Source organism: Pteropus vampyrus, unplaced genomic scaffold, assembly GCF_000151845.1.
Source record: "Pteropus vampyrus isolate Shadow unplaced genomic scaffold, Pvam_2.0 Scaffold9, whole genome shotgun sequence".
NCBI lineage: Eukaryota > Metazoa > Chordata > Mammalia > Chiroptera > Pteropodidae > Pteropus > Pteropus vampyrus.
Genome location: NW_011888790.1, coordinates 6,641,386 through 6,655,344, shown reverse-complemented (window position 1 = coordinate 6,655,344; position 13,959 = coordinate 6,641,386). Strand labels below are relative to the sequence as shown.

Genomic DNA, 13,959 nt, shown 5'->3' with positions numbered 1-13,959 from the left:
AATGACTTATATATAAGTCATTATCTTTTATAGATGGTATCAGGAAGTATACTGGGGATTTAATATTGATTTAGTGCTATTTTCAGTGATAATTCTCAGAATTTCAAGCTTTGAGACTACACTTGAATATACTAATGAAGAATAGAGGAATCTTAAAAGTAAGAGCTCTTTAATTCTAGGGAGTCAGGAGTTTGTTTTGCTTAAGCAAGGAATGTATAAGTATTCATAATTTAAACTTCTAAAAAGCTCTTTGATAGAATCTTATTTTAGAGAAAAGTATTTACACGTTACTCTTATATCCATCTGTATGGTTTTGCTACTTTTTAGTTTCTTACAAACCATCTCTGTGAGTGAAACATTGTAAGAAGTAAAAAAAAGAAAATGCAAACACATCGACCAAGAGTTTCTAGTTTTCAGCTATTATTATTCATAACTAAAATGTTACTGAATTTTTCAAAATAATCTAATTATAATTTTGATGACAGAACACTTGAATTTATTCATCTAGTTTTTTATACTAGATGAATGATCCTGGTGTTATTTTAGAGAGGAGTGGCTACTTATTTAGTAGCTCAGCTGTGGAGGATTTCATATGTGTAGATAGTCCTTGCTAGCTTCCATTTTCTGTCTGACAGTTATAAAATATCAACCACAGTGCACCTGTCATGTACATTGAATTTCCCAAATCAGTTGTGATAGGGAGGCTTAACTGGATCACTATGATTATTGATACTGTTTCCTAAAAGATAACTATTGTTTTATAATTTCTAGCCTAAGTATAGACTTAAGACAAAATGTTGTGAAACTAAACATCCTGTGTAATTAGTCTTCAGATCCTGACCTGAGACGATCCTTAGATAAGCAACCTACTGATAGTGGAGGAGGCATTTATCAATATGATAACTATGAAGAAGTTGCTATGGATACAGATAGTGAAACCAATTCTCCAGGTATGAGCTAAAAAACAATATTTGCATATTCATAATTATTAAATAGAAAATGGTCATGAAGCTATCCAAAACCTTGAATGAAAGTGAGATTTGCTAGTTGATTTTCAACCATAGACATTTGCTGTTGTAAATACTTGGAGAGCAAACCTCAAGTGTGTAGTATTAACCTTTATTTCCAATAGATTCTTTTACATTACATAGGATTTAAATAAAAAGGCAGTTATTGAACTCTACTGTTAACTATTTGATCTAAAAAGTGAAGATTGTGAAAGCAGATGAGAACACTGTTTAAAAAAAAACCAAACCTTAATCTCTTAAGTATTTCTATATCCAGGCTATTTTGAGTTTTAGTTAAAAGTATCTTTCTTGCTTTTAGGCTTTCTCCCTCCTTCCAGTGATGCTTTGTAGGAATTTGGAGATGGAAAGTGATCCTAGTGACATCTCACGAAAGGCTAGTTAAAATTGGTCAGAATATACTTCAATTAGATTGCATATTCTAAGATGTGACTCTATCCTTGAGGGCTAGAGACTTGCTTTAGTTGATATTCAGGGGTGATTGACTGTGGGATACCTGTTCTCACTAATTAAAACACATAAGACTGAGTCAGATAACCAAATGCAGTAGGCATTTCAAAACTGGAATACTTTTTAAAAGACTATATGATCAGTGTATTTCTCCCTATGGTCATATTGTGAGACCAGATCAAACTAGAATTATACTTTAGTGTGTCTAGACTAGAAACAAGGCAAAATCTATATGATTTGGGTAATTACCAAAAATGCTCACATTCAGGTTAGTATTTTTAGGCTCATGTTTGATAATCTTAAATGATATGTTTTGATTTCATAATTTAACTCTTTAGTCAATCTTTAATTTTCTTTCTAGGTTCTTGGAGATGATTCATAATCGTATTGCCCACATTTTTAATACTCTTCTTATAAAATAACTTTATGATCTATACTTTAAAAATAATTTTGTAAAATATACAGAGAACGTATTCTCAGCTTTGTCAAATTTTTACTTTCTATATTCACTAAGGATACTTATATTTTTAAGAAGTAAAATATTCTAAAGGCCACCGTATCTTCAAATAGTATCATTTGGGCCACAGTCAGCTCCATATAAGGCATGTAGGTAATGTCCACAGTGACTTGTGAGACAACTGGGACAAAGAAGAAACATTAATTTCTCCTTAAGGTTATTTATTTATTAGGTAGCAAGAGTAGCTTTTGAATCTGCCATATTTCGCTGAATCTTAAGAAACCAGTAAAGGTAAAATGCACAGTTACTTTTATCTGCTACCAAGGAAAGAAATGCTAACAGTTTAAGATGCATCAATAATTATTTCAGAATTATTAAAGTGTGAAAAAATGTACACTTATTGGTTATATACAGTTGGTCATTTGTTTCATTTTTAGTCCTATTTGCTTTTTATATAACTTACTTCATTTCTTTACTTTTCTTTGCTCCACGTAAAGGGAAGAATGAAGTCACCAAAGCACTGTTTTCCGTTTGGGCCCTTTGGCAGATTTAAGGGACTATTTGTTTTATTCCTTAAACAGCATGTTTGTAAAAAAAAAAAACGCGTTTTTAGCCTTTCCTGTTCTGTTCCCTGTTACCATCATTAGGTCAAGAGTAGAACAAAGTGAGTTTTTTTTGAGGTCTAATGTTCAACTTAAGTGGTTGGTTGACTTTATGATGACATAAGGGCAGTTTTAAATAGGTGGAGGTGGTCTCTTGGAGGTTAAAGATTTTATCAGAAATCAATAAAGTCTAATTTGCATTCTACCTAGATACATTTGTATTTCTTCAAATATAAACTAATTTATTCCTGTTTAAGTATTTCTTCTATTAAACGCCTACAAAAATTTTTTTCAGCCCCTTCACCGGTGCAACCACCATTCTTTTCTGAATGTTCATTGGGGTATTTTTCTTCAGCACCATCTATTTCTTTGCCTCCACCACCTCAGGTTACTGTAAGTGAGAATCGATATTACTTCTAAGAAAATTTTGTTACTTTGTGTCATTTCTAACTTGTTTTGAAAAACTGGCATGTAATCGAATGGTTAGGTTTGAAGAGAGCCTTGAAATAGACTTGTTTACCAAAATCAATAGCTACAGAATAAGCAGTTGATTATTGGTAGGCTATCAATTTGATAGACTTTTTTCAAAAGAAAAAAGAAGTGGCGGAATCACAAAGTCAAAGTTATTTCTAGATTATGAGAACCTAGAGATACAACTGGATCTTTCTCAGTAGGTTAGAGGGAATCTGCCATTTCACAGTTCTAGGTAGACATCTGGTGTCCTTTTAGGAAGTTTAAGATGAGGGGAATAATAAGAGTAGAGAGGGAGAGAGAAAACATTTTTTTCTTTTTTCCTTGAACTGTTTTAAATGCCAAGGGTAATACTGGAAGGTCTTTGAAACCATAATAATGTAAACTCCGGAATTTGGGTAAAATTTGTTTTCTGTATTGATAATCTCTAAGAAGCCATTTCACAGGGATTTAAGAGGGTAGTGGTGATTGATGCTTTGGTTGCTAATTTTAGATTTTTACTTAAATATCATGTTCTTAGTATTTCAGTCTCTACTTATTTTCAGGTAGTCGTCTTAGAGGGATGATAGACCCTGTGAAATTTGATTTCTGTGTCTTTTAGATTGCTAAGTGAAGATAAGAATGGCAGTGGAGAATTTTGTGTAATTATCTTGAAGTTCATAAAGTAAATGTTTAAAATATTATTTTATTTTTTATTGCAAAAATTATACTTTTCATGGCTAAATATTGAATTCTGGTTTAGTTTACGGTATGCTTAGTTAACTTATGCTTACAGCTAAAATAATAATCTAAAGTTGACTATTTTCTAATTGAATGTTGCTTCAGAGATAAACATTTGGAATGGGTAAAATTGCTAATTATTATTATTTTTTTTAAAAACAACTAGTCTATGCCACCTTTGAGCCAGCCTTATGTCGAAGGCTTGTGTGTTTCTCTTGAACCTCTACCTCCTGTACCACCTTTACCACCTCTCCCACCTGAAGATCCAGAACAGCCTCCGAAACCACCATTTGCAGATGAGGAAGAGGAAGAAGAAATGCTGCTTCGAGAAGAGCTGCTTAAATCTCTAGCGAATAAAAGAGCTTTTAAGCCAGAGGTAATTTAGGTGCCTGGACCTCTAGGTGGTGCTCATGAGCTTAGTTCTAGTAGCCCCTCTTTGCTTATTTGGAATTCATTGAGCTTTTAGTAAAGTAGAGATGCCTCTGATAGTAATTTGCTCAAGATTTTTAAAGATGACAGAAGTTTCTTTTTATTTAAAAATGTTCCATATCTTTTTGTTATTTAGGAAACATCCAGTAATAGTGACCCACCTTCACCTCCAGTTCTGAGCAATTCACAGCCTGTGCCAAGAAGCAATTTATCAATAGTCAGTATTAATACAGTATCTCAGCCTAGGATACAGAATCCAAAGTTTCATAGAGGACCTCGTCTTCCACGAACTGTGATCTCGGTAAAAATAAATAAAATATTTAATTCTACTGTTATTCAAACAGCTTGTGAGAAATTTGTATGCAATTTCGCTATCTTGTTCCTTACCTCTTAGTTTATTTATATATACACATATATTCATATATAAATACAAGTTTATTTTTTGTTTATTAATAGTGAAATGGGAGCAGATTCTTCACTTGAAAAATGGTAGAGTTACGATAATGTTTTTGGGGAAGCATTTTTTTTTTTTTTATCAGAGTGGTATGTTTTCCTCTGCCATTTCTTCATTTTTTTCTATATAAATTAGTTCATTTAGATTTTCTAGATTTAATTTTAACATTGTATATTTTTAATTTCCCCCTTTGTTTATGCCTTGCTCGTATTTTTCCAATTAATGACTATAATGTAAGAACTTACGATGTTTATTAAGGAGATTGAAATGACTGTTTCTACCTTGTTTTCTAATAGTTTCAAAGGAAAACAAATGGGACAAAGCCAAATTGCAAACTTGCCTTTGTTAGGTAAAACAGCTTTGGCCACTTACCCTCTATACATAACTGCAAAAGCCAAAAAGGTTTTTTTTTTTTAATAACTATGTAGAGTTACTAATTTTTTTCTTGGTTGTAAAAGTTAATTTAGATGGCATTATGGTTCTTTATAGAAAGTTGGAGAAAATAAAATTTAATGAAGAAAGTGATCATAGTAGTGCTTTTAAAGACAATGTAAAATACTATATATTTTGACATAACCAGTATTGGTGGAGTAGGACAAAGTTGATTATGCAATATAACCAGAAGGAAGATTAGACTGACGACTTGGAGCCTGTTTTTTTTTTAATGGATTGTAGTTTGAAGAGGTTAAGTGACTTGTTCAAGGTCACACAGCTAACTGTGGTAGAACTAAGAAAAGAATAGAGACACTTGTGTCATTGAGAGTAACAAATACATTGTCTTTGCAGCTTCCAAAGCATAAATCAGTGGTTGTAACACTAAATGATTCAGATGACAGTGAATCTGATGGAGAGGCTTCCAAGTCAAACAGTGTTTTTGGTGGATTGGAGTCCATGATTAAAGAAGCAAGACGAACTGCTGAGGTAAGTGCAATAATGAAAGATAAAAAGAAAGATGATTTATTGATAATCATTAAAGTTTATTTTTTCCTGAAAATTAGACCTTAGAATTGTTGATTTTTAATATTTTAAATTGTGGCTATTTTAAGTATTTGTACTATTAGGACTTTATATAATGAAATGTGTATAGATTTAGCTATTAATCTTTATTTTTGTTTTCAGGTGACTTGTCCCTTTTTCAATATAGTGGATAATTTTGTACTAGGGAAATTTATTGTTTTGAAATTGTTTTATATTACCAGAAAACAGGGTTTTTTTAAGTAGATAATCTAAGTGCAACTTTTATCCCTATTCTTAATGCACAGTTGTTTAGATATGATTTAGTCCAGTTATTTTCAAACTGTTGATCTTGAGTACTTAGTGGATTGTACAATTAATTTGGTGGTTAACAACCAGTTGGGGAGAAGGCAAAATGAGTAAAGGGGGTCTAATATATGGTAACAAGGAGATGACTTCAGGTGGTGAGCATTCAATAGAGTATGCAAATGTTGAATTATAATGTATACCTGAAAATTATATAGTGTTATTAACCTATGTTACCCCCATAAAATTAATTTAAAAAGGAATAGAAAATAATGATGAAGATATTCAGTTATTTCTAAGTACACGAATGTGCACTGGGTTGCAGTATAAAATAATACATCTTAGTGTGGGATTATTGAAAGCTGTTGATCTGGTTGACTTCAAACATTTTCTAGCAAGCTTCAAAACCAAAAGTACCTCCGAAATCTGAAAAAGAAAATGATCCTATGCGAACACCTGAAGCTTTGCCTGAAGAAAAGAAGATTGAATATAGATTGTTAAAGGAAGAGATTGCCAAGTAAGTGGCATTTTATGTCATCAGCTTTGAGAGTATGTCCTCTTTTCAATACGTAGTAGAACTAAGTCTGTATACAGATTATTGGCATTAGGAAATGAATAATGATGATTTTATCCAAGATGCAGAGTTAATGTTTTTGCAAGTCACACAGGAGGGGGAGCCAGATGATCATCTCTAAATGTGAATACAATGATGCACTGAGATCATAACAGTTTAGAAAAAGAGAAAAACTATTACTATCAACTTTCAGTGCCACCTTGGGTCATGCATATTGCTTGGTCATCATCATTATTATTGGTCAATATGGTTAATATTTTTACTTTATGTTATAAAATAGAATACATCTTTAAAGTAATAAATTCAGTGTATCCTTTGATGTAATTCATTTGTCTTTATTATTTTAGTCGGGAAAAACAGCGTTTGATTAAATCAGATCAGCTGAAGACAAGTTCATCATCCCCAGCAAACTCCGATGTGGAAATTGATGGGATTGGCAGAATAGCAATGGTTACAAAGCAGGTTTCAGATGCAGAAGCAAAACTTAAAAAACACAGGTGAGCTTATCATCTAATTAAATACTGTATATATTTAATGTTCTCATTTTAGAAGGGGTATATTTTTGGTGATGTATGCCAATGCTAAGTATACTATATGATTACAAATTATTTTATACTTGGTATAACTATATAAGGTTGTCATTTTGTTGAATTATACGTTTTCATAAAGTAATAGTAATAAAGTATGTTTAAATAAAAATACCAATACTTCAAAGGAGTTTTTCCCCTTCAGATTTATGCATAACTTATTTATTGCTAATAACATTTATGAACCTCCTCATTTGGAATTTTCTTTAAAATTTCTGGCATGATTTTTGAAACACCTTGTTTGGAAGCATATTTTTTTGTCAGAGATGGACTTGATTGTTGGAAATAGTTATTACCCAGTTCAATGAAACATATGGTCAAATACGGCGCTTTTATACACTATGAAGATAAAGTTCCGACCATATACTTCTTACATGTTCTGTGAAATTACTGTGTTGTTCAAGTGGTGTTTCAAATTTTCAAGAACATGTGTAAAACCTCACAAGATGAACATGTTGAATGATAGAATTTATTTGATTTTATTAGCATATATTGGGGGTTATTTTATTGGGGGATATAATCAACATGTTACAGTTTTTTTAGTTGCTATTTTTTTATTTTAAAAAATGATTAACCATACAACAAAGAATAATATCATACAAGTCTAGGATCAGTAATATCACTTAAAAAACTTTAAAAATTGATTCATTTTGAGTTATTTTTTGTAAATGGTGACAAATAGCAGTCTAGTTTTGTTCTTTTGCATGTTGCTTTCCAATTTTCTCAGCACCATTTATTGAAGAGACTTTCTTTTCTCCATTTTATGTTTTGGCTTCTTTGTCAAAAATTATTTGCCCGTATATACTCAGGTTTATTTCTGGATTGTCTGTTCTCTTTCATTGATCTGTGTCTCTGTTCTTCTGCCAATACCATGATGTTTTGATTATTGTTGCTTTGTAGCATAATTTGAAGTCAGGTAGTGTGATACCTTCATCCTTGTTCTTTTTTTCTCAGTATTGCTTTGGCTACTGACTGGAGTCTTTTGTGGTTGTATACAAATCTGATGCATTTTTTTGTTGTTTTTCTATTTCTTTAAAAAATGTCATTGGGATTTTGATGGGGATTGCATTAAATCTGTATATGGCCATTTTAATTTTGTTGATTCTTCCAATCCATGAACACAGAATATCTTTCCGTTTCCTAGTGTCTTCAATTTCTTTTAATAGAGTCTTAAAGTTTTCATTATATAGGTCCTTTACGTTTTGTTATGTTTATTCTTAGATATTTTATTCTTTTTCTTGCAATTGCAAAAGGAATGTTTTTTTCATTTCTTTTTCTGACAGTTCGTTATTAGAGTATAGGAATGCTATGGATTTTTGAACATTGATTTTGTATACTGAAACTTTTAACATTAGTCTTAAGTGTATAGTGTAATGACTTGATGTTTTGTATATGTTGCAAAATGAATACCACAATGTCTAGTTAACATCTGTCCCTATACAGTTACAATTTTTTTTCTTGTGGTAAGGACCATTAGTATATATTTGATAGAAATAGTCGCATCATATTATGGACATATATTTTTTCCACTCCAAACACCCTGAAATCAATTGTTGAAGTGCAGAATAGTTTTAGTTAACATCAATATTTCTGAGTTTTGTTCTGCTAGTCCCCTTTTAGATTTACAGATGTTAGGGGGAGATTCTATGCAAAGATAGTAAGACTTTCCTTGTCCTGCTTTTAGTAACTGACTAATTAGTACTTAAACTTTAAATCTTGTTAGAAAAAAAAATGACTACAGTAATGAATTAACTCTTAATGTTGAAAAATCATTAAATAATACATAAACAATTAAACGGTTTTTAGAACAAGCTTCAAAAGTTCACCCATCCATAGTTAGTTAATTAAGGAAAAAAGATAGAAGTTTACAGCGTCATTTCTAACATTACAGTCACCTTGGTGCACTTTGTTTTGTAAAATCATGAAAAAGAGTGTCATTTGAGGTGTTTTTACAAGGCAACACATATCTTAAAGAAATAGTGACTATGTTATGTAAGTTTTTATAGTAAGTATATAAAAGTATGTTTTGTCCATTTATGAACAAGACATTATTTTATGCATTGTTAGGAAAACATGCTGCTAGCTAAACTGTGGTATGCAGTAATTCTAAGACACATCCTGATATTAAAGATCTGAAAAATGTGTTTTATAGATGAAATATTGTGACCATAAATTTCAAAAACTATCAGTGAAAAGTGGTACTGTATTTGTTTTAAAAGTAAGAGATTAAAATTTTAGATTTCATTTCTTTTAATAACTTTCTAAAAAATGAGGTTTTAAAAAAATTCTTTATTTTTCTACATTCTATCTTTCTATTACATATTCTCTGTATGATTCTAGATGTCAGTTGTTATGACTGTCGAAATATGGTATCTTTCTGGGAAAGAGGCTTCATTTTTTTTAAACCATAATATTCAGTAGTGTAAGAGATGAAAGTATATCCATAAATTTGTCTTATGTCTTGTTGTAATTACCTCTTAGTTCCAAATGTCACATTTGTATATTTTTTAAAAGTTAGAATTCCTTTTCCTTTCCTTGCCTTGCTGTAGATAAAATGAGTTAAAGATTTAAAGATAATTAAATGTGCTTAATTATGTTTATTAGATGTTTATTTGTGTGTTTATTAGCATTATAAATGAAGCTAAACATAGCAATTTTCTGCCTGAGTCCTCCTTTTTTTAGGAGTCATATAGGGGTCAGATTTAGCCAACATTAAATATATACTAGTAATAGCTTTTCAAATGTAATTCACATTACTTAGATATAAATGATTTTTAAAAAGACCAGACCCATAGTTACTTTATAAAATGTAATAATGTCTATTGAATACCTGTGTGATTGATGAATATGAAAATATTCATCTTTTTAAATTCTCACCTGCATATCATAAATATATTTTTAAAAATGAGCTACTGCATAGTTAAGTTTTCATTCTAATGGTGTTAGTGCACAAGTTTAGAAAAACATTAATGAGAATTTTGTTATTTTTCGATTAGGATTCTCTTGATGAAAGATGAATCTGTTTTAAAGAATCTAATACAGCAAGAAGCTAAGAAGAAAGAATCTGTTCGAAATGCTGAAACAAAGATTATAAAACTTACAGAACAACTTCAAGCAACAGAGAAAATTCTCAATGTCAACAGAATGTTTTTGAAGAAGCTTCAGGAACAAGTAATGTTCTTTTTTTAAATTAAAATACTGTAGTCTCATGTTTGCTACACATTTTTATGGGCTAAATTTTTTATAAAACAAAACCATAAACCAAAGCAATCAGAATGTGTAACCTATATATTTTTCTCCACTGAAACATAATATTGAAATATTTTTATTTTTAGTTGATTATCCTAAAACTGCTTAAGTTTTAAGAAGATATTTTAAGTATTTGTTTTCTAAGGTTTATATTTACATTTTCAGAATTATCCTGTATTTTCAGATTCAGAAAGTACAACAACGTATTACAGTTAAGAAAGCATTGACTCTAAAGTATGGAGAAGAGCTTGCTCGAGCAAAGGCAGTGGCAAGTAAAGAAATAGGAAAACGTAAACTGGAACAAGATCGCCTTGGAGTAAGTCTTTTGTAGATATATTTTATTTTTGGAAAGGAGAAGATTTTTATGATACCTTTGAGGGTAAGAGATGTATAAAATAACTTGGGTTTTTTTCTGTGTATTCAAAGAGAATAAGATTAAAGCTTTGTTTTTAAATGATATCCACATTTTTCTAACCTTGTTTATTTTTTTGTTTTTCATAGATCATAGGTTAACTAGCAAAACTATTGGAGACTTTTGTAAAACTGTTTTATTCTTGTTACTGATTTAGTGTTATAACGTTGGCATTGAATTGCAGGGGTAGCACAACTATCTTACCAAAAATTGTTTATAAAATCATAGCACACTAAAATATCTATATAATTTTTCTCCCTCAGCCAAACAAAATGATGAAACTAGACAATTCTCCAGTATCAAGTCCAAGAAAGCATTCAGCAGAATTAATTGCTATGGAAAAGAGACGGTTACAAAAGCTAGAATACGAATATGCACTGAAAATTCAGAAACTAAAAGAAGCTCGGGCCCTTAAAGCAAAGGAACAGCAAAATATTGCTCCAGTTGTGGAAGAGGAACTTGAATTTTCTTTACCTCAACCCTCACTTCATGATCTGACTCAAGATAAATTAAGTCTGGACACTGAGGAAAATGATGTTGATGATGAGATTTTGTCTGGTTCAAACAGAGAACGAAGACGATCCTTCCTAGAATCCAATTCTTTTACTAAACCTAACCTTAAGCACACTGATACACCTAACAAAGAATGCATAAACAAACCTACTAAGAATACAGTAGAAAAACCAGAACTTTTCTTAGGGTTAAAAATTGGTGAATTGCAAAAATTATATTCAAAAGCTGACAGTTTAAAACAACTGATTTTAAAAACCACCGCAGGCATTACAGAAAAGGTTTTGCATGGTCAGGTAACTGAACATTTTATATTCTTTATAAATATAGAATTTACTTTAGCCTTATTTGCCTTATGAAATCGCTGTTTTCTTTTGCAGGAAATTTCAGTGGATGTAGATTTCGTGACAGCGCAGAGTAGAACAACAGAAGTGAAGCCATGTCCTTTTAGACCCTACCACAGTCCTCTTCTAGTTTTTAAGTCCTACAGGTATAAAAGGAAGATTCAAAGAGCTTGAGTTTAAGAATTGCTCCTGTTTTTACTCTTTTAACTTCGAATACTTGATGAAAATGAAAAAAAAAAAAAAAAAAGAGAATCATGGTTACTGAAATATTAACTTGTCCTTTTAGGGAAAATAAAATTAAATTGTCTTCTTGTCACACACAGACCATATCAGGAAGTAAGGCTTAGTTCACACTTGGGTTTATTTTTTATCAAATTCTAATTTCTAGCTACTGGTAGAATTGTGGAGAATTCTAGATTAGTCTGTTAGGGATTTTAGGAAAAATTAATTGGAGTCTTAGAAGAATTATTACTTTTGTTTTTTAATTTTACTGCTGCTCTAGGGAATACGTTGACCAGATTTTATAAAATTGATTTAGATATTCTCAGATGACTAAGTTTGTGGAAAGTTATCTGTTTTAGACTTCTAAAAGGTGTGAGACTGTTAAATGGCATGATTTAATTATAAAATTGTAAAGGTCCTAGCAGGTAGTATAGACTTTTTTCTAGTTTTTTTTTTTTTGTTGGCTGGTAACATAAGAAATACCACTAATGTTATATAGCATTTTATTATGTAGTGGGAAAACAGTATTAAAATATCAGGTATTTTGTTTTCTATTTCAGATATTTTTTGTTCTGGTATAAAAGTAATTTGTCCCTATCACTTGATATTCTGGTTGTTTTCTAGAGTTAATTTTGGTATTAAGTAAAAATAAATAGTACGCTCAAAGTATAGAAATTTGAGAAAGAAAAATGAAAATTTTCTAAATTTTCTGAGGAATGCGAATAGAGCATAATATGTCCAACTCTCTTCTCCTTAGATTTAGTCCATACTATCGAACCAAGGAAAAACTACCCCTAAGTTCAGTATCATACAGTAATATGATTGAACCGGATCAGTGTTTTTGCCGGTTTGATTTAACAGGAACATGTAACGATGATGATTGTCAGTGGTGAGTAGTTTTACTTTGTGAACATTTTATAATTTAAAAGGTAGTCATGGTTATTTAGCTTTGATATGTACATGATTATGTTTTCTGTGCTGTCATTTTATTTTAGGCAGCATACACAAGACTATACGCTTAGCCGAAAACAGCTGTTCCAGGACATTCTGTCGTATAATCTTTCTTTAATTGGTTGTTCAGAGACAAGCACTGATGAAGAAATTGCTGCTGCAGCAGGTTTTTAAAGACCTCTTATTGTTTCCCATGTGAAAATTTGAATTTAGGCCATTTAAATTTTTATACTCTGTTTTTGTTGACACCTTTAAATAGCTATAATTACATATATTCACTTGTGACACTTTAGATCTGCTCTGTCCAGTGCAGTAGTCACTAGCCATGCGTTGCTGGTCAGTTTAAATGAATTAAAATTGAATCCCTCAAGTCACATTAGCCACATTTGAAGTGCTCAATAGCCACTATTGAGTTTAATAGCTCAATAATTGTTAAGTGCTTGCTAATAGAGCAGTGCAAATATAATATTTATATTATTGCAGAAAGTTCCTTGGACAGAGCTCATCTAAACAGCTCAGTTTATTTAGAAGAGTTAACATATTTATATAGACATTTTAGTAACTTTTTAAAATAGACCCCTATTTTTATTTATTACTATTGTCAAAAGTAGAGTTGGAAGATGACTGTAGTTTCAAATTCTATGATGAAATAAAAAAGATTTGATATACTTTGACACAGTAGAAAGCATAGGTTTTTGTCAGACATTGTGAGTAAATATTGTTAAGTTTTCTCCCAGATTTAGTGCCAAATATTAAACCTTAAGTTATAAGTCTTTTGGAAGTAAGGGAATTGGTGTTTATTAAATTTAGTGTTATTACAACCCAAAGTGATTGTAAAGTAACTGAATCTATTTAATCATTCTCAGTTTGGGGGCTTTAGTTTTCACTTGTTTATTAGTTTATTTTAGGAAATATATATTTTTTCAGCCCAAATTGGGTGCATGACTTGGTAGGATTTGCCATAGTAGTTAAGATCATGTAAGCCTTGCCCATTTAGAAGATGTTTTGTCTAGTACCATATACATCACTTTAATTCTTAAACTGTTCTTCACTTCATATTCTAATTAGCTTCATCTCTATGATCCATATTTTTTATACTTTTTATGAAGATAGCATTGCTCTAATTTCAGAAAAATATGTTGAGAAACTTTTTGGAGTAAACAAAGATCGAATGTCAATGGACCAGATGGCCGTTCTCCTTGTTAGCAATATCAATGAAAGTAAAGGCCATAGTGAGTATCT

General features: G+C 30.9%; 1 protein-coding gene across 2 annotated transcripts in view; it reads left to right on the top strand.

The window, feature by feature from the left end:
- The window catches only part of ZFC3H1 (zinc finger C3H1-type containing), a 49,544-nt gene that overhangs the window by 17,435 nt on the left and 18,150 nt on the right, over positions 1-13,959 (top strand). For both annotated transcript variants that reach the window (XM_011374347.2, XM_011374339.2), the window contains exons 6-19: positions 827-950; positions 2,830-2,927; positions 3,892-4,101; positions 4,291-4,455; positions 5,395-5,529; positions 6,264-6,385; positions 6,790-6,939; positions 10,026-10,200; positions 10,463-10,594; positions 10,954-11,496; positions 11,581-11,690; positions 12,524-12,655; positions 12,762-12,883; positions 13,848-13,949. In XM_011374347.2, coding sequence (XP_011372649.1) covers positions 827-950; positions 2,830-2,927; positions 3,892-4,101; positions 4,291-4,455; positions 5,395-5,529; positions 6,264-6,385; positions 6,790-6,939; positions 10,026-10,200; positions 10,463-10,594; positions 10,954-11,496; positions 11,581-11,690; positions 12,524-12,655; positions 12,762-12,883; positions 13,848-13,949 — 2,320 coding nt within the window. The remainder of the gene's footprint in view (positions 1-826; positions 951-2,829; positions 2,928-3,891; positions 4,102-4,290; positions 4,456-5,394; positions 5,530-6,263; positions 6,386-6,789; positions 6,940-10,025; positions 10,201-10,462; positions 10,595-10,953; positions 11,497-11,580; positions 11,691-12,523; positions 12,656-12,761; positions 12,884-13,847; positions 13,950-13,959) is intronic.